At 33.5% G+C, this 12,282-nt stretch overlaps 1 protein-coding gene across 2 annotated transcripts in view; it reads left to right on the forward strand.

Moving 5' to 3' along the window:
* The first annotated feature begins 222 nt into the window (after nucleotides 1–222).
* LOC136276280 (CD109 antigen-like) overlaps nucleotides 223–12,282 on the forward strand; it is a 58,374-nt gene continuing 46,314 nt past the window's right edge. For both annotated transcript variants that reach the window (XM_066087857.1, XM_066087858.1), the window contains exons 1-12: nucleotides 223–336; nucleotides 506–573; nucleotides 5,846–6,022; nucleotides 6,104–6,251; nucleotides 6,361–6,431; nucleotides 6,541–6,666; nucleotides 6,765–6,804; nucleotides 6,903–6,987; nucleotides 7,165–7,261; nucleotides 7,365–7,577; nucleotides 8,083–8,283; nucleotides 11,795–11,887. In XM_066087857.1, coding sequence (XP_065943929.1) covers nucleotides 6,014–6,022; nucleotides 6,104–6,251; nucleotides 6,361–6,431; nucleotides 6,541–6,666; nucleotides 6,765–6,804; nucleotides 6,903–6,987; nucleotides 7,165–7,261; nucleotides 7,365–7,577; nucleotides 8,083–8,283; nucleotides 11,795–11,887 — 1,083 coding nt within the window. In that variant the 5' untranslated portion in view covers nucleotides 223–336; nucleotides 506–573; nucleotides 5,846–6,013. The remainder of the gene's footprint in view (nucleotides 337–505; nucleotides 574–5,845; nucleotides 6,023–6,103; nucleotides 6,252–6,360; nucleotides 6,432–6,540; nucleotides 6,667–6,764; nucleotides 6,805–6,902; nucleotides 6,988–7,164; nucleotides 7,262–7,364; nucleotides 7,578–8,082; nucleotides 8,284–11,794; nucleotides 11,888–12,282) is intronic.

Raw genomic sequence — 12,282 nt, forward strand, 5'->3', positions numbered from 1 at the left:
GTACATATGTTTTATACAGGACCACAATGTAAACTAGTACTTTGTTACTAATTGTGCTATTCTGTCTTAATAAAAGACTTTATTATTATTTATAGCATATCTTCAATAGAAATACATTTACATTTGAACAGTAACATATGTAATATTGAATTTCATACGTATTGATTATTGTTTGGAAGTAGTGCTATAATCTAAATGATGCATTTGCGTGTTAATATATGTAATAGATAAGTGTACAACATGTTGCATTATGACCAAACGCCCAGAAACAGAATTTGTTTGCTTTTGTATGTAACAATGCGATAAAGCAAATATTTGATTCGATTTATCAAAATGGTTTGTATTAATTTATTCAATCTATTGAAACCAAATTACGGTTTACTTTGTTATGGAAAATGATTATTAATTAAGATGTGCATAATTGTTCCTTTGGCAAAGTTAAAAAAAAACCAGAAAGAAAATATTTTGTTTCTGTTATTGCATTTTATTAACTTTTTCCTTTAAGATTCTTCGTGATGGTCTGTTAGTGGTGTTGATTACAACAATCTGGTATTCGGAAAAGACAACAGGAAGGTATATAAGTAGCAAACACGTGTTTTCGATTAAAATATTTTATTGTAAATTTTATGAAATAAAGTATTTCCCTAGTAAAATTACGTGTCTATCTACCTGATGTCATAAATGCAATAAAATCATTAAAAAAAACCCAGCGTAAGTGACACAAATCCGTTCTTTGAAATATATACCTGTGTCAGTTCAAATCATAAAAACTTTTATGCATTATGTGAATTGTTTCTGAACATAATTTATTCTAATGAGTTAGAGAAAAGTCGCTGCAAGCTGGTGACGTCGTTTCTGGATTTTTTGGCGTTACGTTAAAGCTTGTTTATTTAGTCCTTGACAAATACTGTAGGTCGTTTTAATTCAACGGTGTTAAAACTTCACGATTAATAAAAAAAAGTACCAATCGCAGTGGTATTAATTTCACGCTCCAAGAACACCAGTTGATCAAAGTATAAGCTCTAACACGTTTTAAAAACTTATGTTGATATTTACGGTGGGTTTAATTTAGCGGAAAAATGAAAAATCGTGAACATAGTGAAATTAAAACCATCATCATTATTTGCCAATCTACAGTAATTGGCAATGAAGCTCAATTCAAATGTTTTATTATTTTTTTCATAAATTATCACTCTTTTGAGTTTAATATAGTAGTATATTAAATATTATGTATTTGATGTTAATGATCAATGACTTTTCAATAGGTAATGATTAATCGTAAATGTAGCCTTATAATATAGCCGATGACATAAGAACCAGCTCAAGCTTTAATTTTCCTTTAGAGCTTACATTTCTGTCTTCTTACTATCTGATATAATTATAAGCATGACACAGGCTTTTCATGAAACATTAAAACCAGTTAGAAGCTACTCTGTTATCTTTCTAACATTTTTAGCTTAATATATTAACTTCAACACATTTTCTAGCTTTTACTATCTATCGAAGCTAAAAATGTATTGTATTAGTCTTAGCACAATCGGTCATTTTACTCCTAGATCAAGAGACAAAATAACATCGCGAATTTCACTGAAATGGTAACCTTCCTTAAGTTTTAAAACAGTAAGAGAAAGTCCATACTATATTTATATTAAAATATTGTGTTGTTTGAAGCTTTTTCAGATAACCCAAGGTATACACTTTAAATGAAAATCTTTAAATGTACGCCGCAGCGATGCCGAGTACATACCGTGTTATTAACATTCATACATGAACCTTTTTTGAATATTTAAAGTAGCATGGTCACGATTTTGGTCATATTTTATTTTTCTGTTTTAATTATTTACAATGATTTATGAATGCATTTCTAATGATCAAATGAAATTTCGGTGCCCGTCGATGAGTTTTAAGCAAGATACAGGGCTCACAATTCTTCGTCATGTAAACAAGGCTACGGTGCCCTGTTTTTGTTTAGATAGGTTCAATATACCAGTAAAAAATCTTTTCAAGATGAATGTCTATATTCTTATTCATTTGAAGCATAAATAAACAGTTCCTAACGATTAACACATTCATTTTCGGTTTTGGTTGCCTATTAAAATGCCTTACTAAAGCATTTTAAACATTAAAATCGAAAAATAATTTTTGACCAAAATCGTGACCATGCCCCTTTAACGAAATTTTATCAAATTTCTAATTCCAATTCGAATTTTGATTGGGCAAATTCTGATATACCATTTAAAGTAATACAAGTTGCTGTCCTTTAAAAAAATGACTACAACACGTGGACCATTTGCATGTGTTTCCAACGAAAACGTGAAAGCCTTAAGATTATCAGAGATTCCACTGACTCTAGCCTCCTGTGTTACAACGCCCTTTGAAAAATTACGCACTCTGAAAAAAATTTTCAAAGTGCGTTAATTTTGGGACCAAGTCAACGCACTTTGAAAAAAATTATTTTTAAATTTTTTTTTTCAAAGTGCGTTGATAGCGTCGATATTAACACACTTTAAAAAAAATTGTTCAGGGTTAAGTAAAAATAATTAATACTCTTATATACGATAAATGATTGTTTTAACCTTGTGTAGCTTAATTTAAAAAAGAAGCTATTGCATTCTCAGCTAACTTGATAAACAGTTTGTAGATGAGAATTTTTTTTCTCATAAGACAATATCGACAATTTACATACAAAGAACAATTCGGGAGATTTGAAGAATCCAAATATGACATAAACTTCATCGCCTAGCAACTGCATTTTCCTATTTTGAGTATGCAGCAAATTTACTTCTTATCTGGTATATTGAGCTATGCAAGAACGAATGTGATTTGTATATATTAATAATGGAGATCAATATATAACATATTTCAACTGGCTTATTGCATGTGTTTGTAAACAAACATAATATGATAAAAGGATACATTAGTTATGTTCATCAAAAACAATATGATCTTTTAGAAGATCAGTACGAGAAAAAAAAAACACATCCTAATGCTCATTTAAAGTTTATAATAATTTAATGTTTGTTAATGTAATTTCTTTTTATTTTGAAGTGGTTTATTTGATAAAAATAACAATAACAGAATGTTATAACTCGTATAGATTTTTTAACATACCAATGGATAAATTATTGTTTGGCCAGCTTGTTTTTTCAACATCACTCTTATGTAAAATTTACAACAGAGGCATATTTCTTTTTTCCGCTCTAAAGCGTTTTAGTTGCTGAATATCATATGTTTTGGAAGAAAAAATGAGGGAGGGGTCCTTCTTCCTGTAATCAAGTAAATGCATGATGCTCTGGTGATTGACTGGTATCTTTGGTTTACTCCCACCCCCACCCCCACCCCACCCCCATTCTCAAATACGGTAAATTAAAGATTCATCAGTGTTAACAAATCATCATACTATCAACAAATTAGAAATTCAACTCCCGATTTTTTTTCAAAGTGCGTTAAGAGTGTCGATACTAAAAAATGTTGATGTACCATCTTAACGCACTTTGAAAAAAGTTTTCAAAGTGGGTTAACTTGGTCCAAAATTTAATGCACTTTGAAAAATTTTTTCAAAGTGCGTTGATTTGGTCCCAAATTTAACGCACTTTGAAATTTTTTTTCAAAATGCGTAATTTTTTAAAAGTGCGTTGCCACACCCCTGCTTTTAGCCACTAAATTTGTACGTTGTATTACGTATGTGTATAGCCCTGACTTTTTATCTCAGAATTTAAAGGGTTCATACTTCTAAGATAATTATGATATAATATCTATTAATGAAGTTAGCATGTATACTATCAGGCATTCGGCGAATTCTACTATTTGCGCACACATTACGATTTGCACTACTTTGTTAACTATGCAGACAGCTTAGTGTAAATTAATTTCATATTTTGATGCATTTTTCTTGAGATTTAAACTTTGATACAGTGATATAATTATTCAATCATACTTAAATGCTTAAACATTTTTAATAGGGAAGTACTCTAGCATCGCCTACTATAAACAGTCTAGACGGACTCCCAAAACGGAGTCAACGGAAGTGAATTTCTGCAAGCATTTTGGACTCCGTTTTGGGTCTACGTATGCGCACTGGTACAAAAGATGGCGATTTTTCGATGAAAACATGGGGTCAACAAGAAATCGTCTTGCAAAGTGCTGCATGTGTTGGCAGACTTCTAACATGTTTTAAAAGACCCAGGATATAATTTACTATCGATCGTATTTGCACGAAATAGGGGTTTATTTGCACCTAAGAAAGTTATTTCTCTTCGAAGTTGGACGTTTGGATGATGCTTAAAAAGTGATATTTTTGTGTTTTTCATGGAATTTAATCGTTAATAAAAGGTAAATTGCATTAAATTTTACTTCTTTTGTATTGTGTTACAATTTAAAATCACCAAACATACAAATTGACAAGTGCGTAAACGAAAAAAGCTTCGATTACTAACAAAAACTGGTTGCTCTAGCGATGATTTAAAACGTCTTTTTGGTAATTAAAAAATAGGATTGGTTGTTTAGAAGCCCAGAAAATGAAACAAATTGTTACTCTAGATACAATAACTCTTTATATTGAACTGATAATTATCATCAAAACAATTATAATCGCTCGCGGCATTTGCGATGTTAGAAAACCATGTTAAATACATAATTATTCAAGATGATTGAATAATTTAGCATGAAAAAGATTAAAATGAGACTATACTTTTAACAAACAATGATAAATAAACATATCCAAGCGTTCAATTTATTCCAAAACAATCGCAACTTCTCGGGCCTCTCCGGCAGGCTCGGAAAAACACCTCGAATGTATTAACATCACCGGATGTAAGAATTTTATACAAAATGGAGTCGCTTCCCATTAAAATAAGTATCGGCTAGACAGTCTTGTATGTCGCTTCTGTGTTGTATTTTAGTGTATATCGTTTACTTTAATGAAGTATAGCTCACATCTCAACAGATCATGAAATGTGTTGTATTTATATCAAGTTCTATAAAAAAAAAAAAGGGGGGGGGGGTTGTCATGGATGCCTAGGTAAGACATTCGAGGTGTTTTTCCGAGCCTGCCGGAAAGGCCCGAGAAGTTGCGATTGATTCCAAAACAGTTTTAGATGTGCGTGATCGAAGTTATGGGTGAATTTTTCATTTTAAAAATTAATCTTACGTAATACAAGTAAACGGTTATGAACATATGACATTAATATGACACATAAACGTTCAGAAATGTTTTTGAAAGTTTAGAATTATTTTTTGTCGTGTTTTTGGCCAATTTTACAATTTAACTCGCACGTTGTTTACATTAGAAACGCCATTTTACCGCAATGCATGATGGAGCCAAAGACTCCGTTTTGGGAGTTAACTCCGTTTTGGGAGTCCCGTCTAGACTGATAAAGGTAAAGTTAAGTTACACGTGTATTCGGAAAACAACATAACATTGCAAATTATGGTATTTGATGCATGTTGAAGTTTCGGCATAAAATTAACTTATTTCATAATACTGACAGTTCATACCACATGCCGATCATTTCTTTAAAAGAAAATACTTTGTTTCTATACTGTTCATCGACAACTTTACAATTACAGCGCCTTTGAAGGAACTTGTGTGCATATGGCATGGAATCCCGATCCCGATTCAGATAAACGTGTGCTAGCCTGGTTCCCTGAGCTACCCATTACGCAAAGGAACCAGGCTAGCTCATGCGCAGGCTGAATTTTCCCTATAGCATCCGGCTTAACCTTGCTTGTATATTTTCTGCGTGGACCACGCAACAATGCTCATTGGAAGCGCGGTGCATTGTTTGACATTACATGTACTTTCGTATTAAGCCTTGTAAGTTGCCCAACTGCTTATTCGTTACAGTGATTTGATAGCAGCTTTCCCTGGAATTTACCGGCCAGGATCCCCTGTTATAGTGACTTGTAACTTACTCAAATACGGACAAAAAACTGTTCATTTAGCTCTAGGAAGAAATGGAGTAAACGTACTTCAAATTCCTCAGTTGTAACATATGGCAAGCCGAATCATGTGATGATAAATGTAAGTATATTAATTTATATTCTCACATTTGACGAACGGTAATGTAATAATACTTATTTATACAATTTTATTTCAATTCAGGTACCATTAAGCGTATCATCATCGGATATTACGGAGGCAAAACTCACGTTCAGTGGGGGGTCAATTAAATCATCTATTAAGTTTGACTCTACCACGTCCGTAGCTCTCATACAGACAGACAGAGGGATGTATGCCGAAAAAGAGGACGGTTGTTTTTTACTTCAGTACAATGAAAATTAAGAAAGTTTGATTTTTATGAATGCTTTTATTATGATATAATTTGATTGAACTAACATTTTTTTTTTTTACATTTTTAGTAAAATTACGAGTGGTTGTGCTCCTTCCAAGTTTAAAACCTTACACAGGGCTGTTCAACATAGAAATATTTGTACGAATGTGTTTGTTTTGTTGATTACAGTAATATTTTATACATTCCTTGCTGTCTATTCAGAATGTTGATATGAATGAACGACGGGCATTTAAATTGAATTTTTTAGGATGGTAAAAACAAGACAGTTAAGCAATGGTTAGATGTTCGAGGAAAAAAAGGAGTATACAGCAGGAATTTCCAAATACCCCAAAACTCAAATAATGGACATTGGCGTATAGTTGTTGAAATCATGGTACTAGAGGTTTTCAAAAAAATTAAATTTAATTTCTGCGTTAATATTAGTTTATTAATAAAAGTTGAATATTATACTTGTAGTTTTAATTTCTTTAGAAAAGAAAAACTGAGAAAGAATTTGAAGTCCGTAAATATGGTGAGTCTTACAATTATTTTGATTATTTACATTTTACTAGCTACTTCATTTTTCATGTTGATTGCAATGAAAAATTGAGTTCCTATTTTCCTCAACAGTGGTTCCAAAATTCAAGGTTCAAATTAACTGTCCAACCTTTTATACCAGATCAACAAGAAATCTCAGATGCAAAATTAAAGCTAGGTTTGCTCTCTCTCTCTCTCTCTCTCTCTCTCTCTCTCTCTCTCTCTCTCTCTCTCTCTCTCTCTCTCTCTCTCTAACAATGCAGTGCAATTGGTAACCTGACTGAAGACAAATAAAAAAGCAATTAACAGCAAGGAAATTAAACTCATGGTTTAAATTTAAACTGTCCAAACTTAGGTACTTTTTTGGAAAACCAGTTTCCGGCGTTATTCGTCTTCAGTATGTGACGAAAATTAGGAATACCAATCTTTTCTTAAGCGACGACGCTGCGGATGTAAGTAATTATTATTTATGATGATGATTTTTTTCACGGGTTCTTGAGTTTATGATTTTTTAAATATAATCCAAATGGAACAAAATTGAAATGTTTCTTACAGATTACTGGAGAATTTACTAAGTCAACACCATTAAAATCGAGCACAATAATATACGAAAATGATATAGAGGTCGTTGCTAAAGTCAGCGACCCCTCAACAGGAAGCACCGTTATTAATTCCGTTATTGTTAAACTCAAACGTGATGGAAAAATGAAGTGGACTTTAGAACCAAAGCGGAACGATTTTCAACCTGGTTTGCCATTCGTAACGTTTGTAAGCAAATGATATACATGCATTATCTAGTTTTTAGATTACTTTTATTATACATATAATATGTATAATTAAGATGATCATCTGCTATCCATTTGTCTGTCGTCGGTCGTCGTGTGTTGGTATTAATCCTTAAATAGACATGTTTAGCTTCTCCATAACGTATTATGCACATCTTTGCTCCAAAACTAGTGAGTTCATCTTTATATTAAAAATTGTAGTTTCCGTAAGAAAAACATCTACAAGTATGGGGTAATATCAATATCTACACTATCATCAACAACATTTCCTTCTGTGTACCATCAAACTTTTTTCCACATTTTCATTTTACACTCCTTATTAACCTGATAACATAACCATGATCATTTGAGGAATCAAATAAGATTTTAAAAAAATATTATTTGGATAGGAAACTATAATTTCTTTATTCCAATAAAAGTCATGCACCTTTCCAGATGGCTAGAGGAAACAAATAAATTTTCTCAATCATCTATCTTTATCATTCCAGCTCAAGTTTCAGAACTTAAAAACGTCTACAATGCCTGTAAAAGTCAAAATAATCGAGAGGAAATTAAAGACCTGCCACCATGTGTATAAATACGTCGTTTTTACCAATCAATGGATATCCACGTCGTTAAATGTCGATAACCAAGGCTATGGGAAATTATCTCTGACACCTTCGAACTATGCCTCTGAACTGAATATAATGGTAAGTACTTATCCGTAAAAATAATTGTTTTTGTACATCAGCAAGTTAGATGAAAGAAATATTCAAGTCGTATTATATGAGATAATGAGTCTGACATCATCATGATTTTCTCGTGCAGTCCGTGATTTTTCTGACGTAGCTGTCGTAGCATAGGTACATGTACCAACTACAATGTAGCTATAATTGGATCGTGTATATATCAGCCCTGTCATTATGAATCACAGTTTTTTTAAGAAACAGAAGAAAAAGTACTCAGTAGATGTAATATTAATATCGTTAAAAAAATGTTATATCTAATACTTTAAGGTTGATAATGCGTAAGTTAAACAAGATGTCCAAGTAGCACAGTGGACAAAGCAAATACTTATCACCGCAACAACCCAAGTTCGATCTCCATATCGACGGTGGTTGTATGTGAAAGGGTATGATAGACGTGGATTAGCTCTAAGTAGCCCGGCTTCTTCCGACAACAATTACCCCCCCCCCCACACACTTCGTGCCACCGAGAAATATACTAGCGGAAAAAAGAAACTGTGCATTATAAAAATTGAGTATAATTTTTCTATATCTAATGTTTGTTTTATAAAATTTAAACAATCGATAATGGTAATGTTTTTGACAATATCGGATGGTAACCGTCCGGGTGCACGGACTTTTTCATGCTTAGTGAGCACCTGTTGTTTATTGAAGAATTTGTACGCACGAGTTTTACGGGCCAATACTGTTTGGAATAAGAACTGAAAAGGATTTGTTTAAAGCTATACACGCTATAATTTGCGTCAATTTTGAATGACAGTGAAAACGCATGTGTTTGTCTACTTATAAAAGTTATCCTTAATCTGTAAATTACAAGGGTGAATTCCATCTCGTTACAAAGATATAGATTTTTAATTGTTTATTTTCCTGCCAGGAAAATATACCTTTTCATGAATATTGATGAAGGAAGAGCAAACCGACCTCATTGCGCATGTCCGCGGAGAACTAGGCGGTCGTTATTGTTTGCCTAATTAAATATCCAACTTGATTTTTAATATGCTTAACAGTTGTTAATTTGAAATACATACATGTATAATGAGTAAAATACGCTTGCCATTCACGATACCCTTACTTCTGCATTAACACTTATAGGATCTATAAATAGCACATAGGGGAAACACACAGGTCTACGTCATTTCTTTAAAGGAAGTATTCATATCTACTCACAGGCTTGTATTTTTTTCTTTTGTTTGTACTCGTATATCGGACAAATTTATGCTTTACTGAAAATATCCTTTCCTTTGTGAAACTATCACAATTATGAAGATGTTGACCCTTCACCAGTTTTGGTATGATAGGCTAAATTTAGCTGTCGATATCACGTGATAGATTGATATTCACGAGGAGGCATTACTTTCCTGGCAGGAAAATAAATATTTTTTATTGTTTAATATTTGATATATTTGTTACGTGATCGAATTGAGCATCATAATTAACAGAATAAAGGTAACTTTTATTAGTAATCAAACACATACATTTTCCCCTTTATTCAAAATTGACGCAAATTATAGCGTGTATAGCTTTAAACTTTTTTGGTTAAGGACATCGCTTTAGTTTCAACAAAATTTACCCCTATGTCATGCCACGACTCAACGAAAACCAACGTAATCGTGCTGTTGGGATGCTGCAAGCTGGAATGGCACAAAATACTGTAGCAAGACACTTTGGAGTTCATCGAAACACAATCCAGTCATAATGGAGAGGTTTTCAACAATCTGGCAACACTCAGAATCGACCGCGCTCTGGGCGACCTCGTGTGACGTCACGTCAACAGGAAACCCACATTAGACTTGTGCATCTGAGAAATCGTTTCCAGACAGCAAGTTTGACTGCCCGTAGCATTCCATGGCTTCGACCAAGTAGTCCAAGAACTGTGCGTAACCGTCTGCGCGAGCAAAACATCAGACCAAGACGTCCAGCGGTGCGCCCAGTACTGCTTCAGCGTCATTGTATCGCCAGACTAGCGTGGTGCACACGACATTTGCGATTCAGAATACAGGACTGGGCAAATATTCTGTTCACTGATGAATCCAGATTTCATTTGGATAGCAGTGACGGCCGTTGTAGGGTGTATCGTCGCGTTGGGGGAGCGTTACCAGGACGCTTGTGTTGTGCAACGTCGACAATTTGGTGGAGGTAGCGTTATGGTGTGGGGTGGAATATCAGCACGTGGAAGGACCCCTCTACAAATTGGCAATGGAAATCTCACCAGCGTACGCTATCGAGATGAAATTATTCAGCGTCATGTGATACCCTTCATACAGAGACATCAAAATCACATCACTCTGCAGCAAGACAACGCAAGACCACAGGTTGTACGTGTAGTCAGGGACTTGTTTGTTCAACAGAATGTCGATGTCTTGCCTTGGCCAGCTGTTTCCCTCGATTTGTCACCGATCGAGCACGTCTGGGATGAAATGGAAAGACGTTTACGCCGTTTACCAAATCAGCCAGTGACATTGGCTGATTTAGGCCAGGCTTTAACCAACATCTGGAACAACATCCCTCAAGCATATGAACACTTAAGTGGCATCAATGAGGCATCGCTGTCAAGCATGCGTGAACGCAAATGGTGGTCACACGCGTTATTAATTTTGTTAATTCAATTTCAAACAAGGGCACCGCTAAGCGGAGCATCCCCTCGCGAAGAATAGAAAAAGAATAGAATAATGAAACGCGCCATTTTAAAAATAGATCTTTTCTCGTATTAACGAGATAACTAACTCGTAATAACGAGATCTTTTCTCGAAATTACGAGAAAAAAATATTTTTTTAACTGGCCCTATTCGTCTTTCGTAAATATAAGTTGTAGAACTAAATTTTAAATAAAACGATTTGTATTTCGCGATCCATCGTAAATTAACAGATGTATCAAGAAAACGGACTGCATGGACTGACGCCAGAAATAACTTACAAATGGTTGAACTATAAAATTATTATCCATAAATGGAAGAATTTGCTTTGTGAAACGTACACAACTAATATATCAATAATTAACGTACATTACCTCATTGACAATTATATGTAACAGTGGGAGAAGAGAGAGAGAGAGAGAGAGAGAGAGAGAGAGAGAGAGAGAGAGAGAGAGAGAGACAGAGACAGAGACAGAGAGACAGAGAGAGAGAGAGAGGTGTTCAACTTGGTTTATACGGACAATGAAAGTAGCGATCCTTGTATTTTTCAACGAAGTAAATGCTCTCTACCTTCATATTGACACAATTCACCGAAAATCTTTAGACATTAAAGGTTACAAAAACATATTTCTTATTATTAAGGTTAAAGATCTATTTCGATTGAATTTTATTCGTTTCAAGTATTCACGTTGAAATGAAGTAGATCAGTTTTCGCGACTGTACGTGATAAAGCCTTAATTCAAGTTTCATAATCTAATAAGTTTTCAGGTAAGAATATCAACGTTATCTGAATTAGAATTTGTTAAAGAAAATGTGTGGGTATTTTCTTTTTTTCTTTTTAGACCTATCATGGCGCTGACAAGGCATCGGAAACATTGTATGCTTCCAGAAGAAACAGAGGACTTGTTATACTTCCTAGGAATCCTTATAGTGTGGTAATTTCCTATATATATATATATATATATATATATATATATATATATATATATATATATATATATATATATATATATAATGCTGCATTAAACAGCACATTTGCGATATTCAAAACCATATTATTTTAATTCATAATAGTCATAAATTAGAACTTTCTGAAAAAATGTAACAAAAATTAATTGGATTAAATAAAAACTACATGTAGGGTATTCAATATAAGAAGACACAGTGATTTTATTTCATATAATTTATATGTACTGACAATATACGTTTTGGGTGGTTTAATATTAACACATCACCAGAAAGCTTCGGGGTCTAGATCTTGTTATCTACACAAAAAGTTTGCAACATCACGTCATGTTCAGTAGTTCAAAATAAGGCGTTAAAGTTTCTA

The sequence above is a fragment of the Magallana gigas genome, chromosome 6, assembly GCF_963853765.1.
Source record: "Magallana gigas chromosome 6, xbMagGiga1.1, whole genome shotgun sequence".
Taxonomy (NCBI): Eukaryota; Metazoa; Mollusca; class Bivalvia; order Ostreida; family Ostreidae; genus Magallana; species Magallana gigas.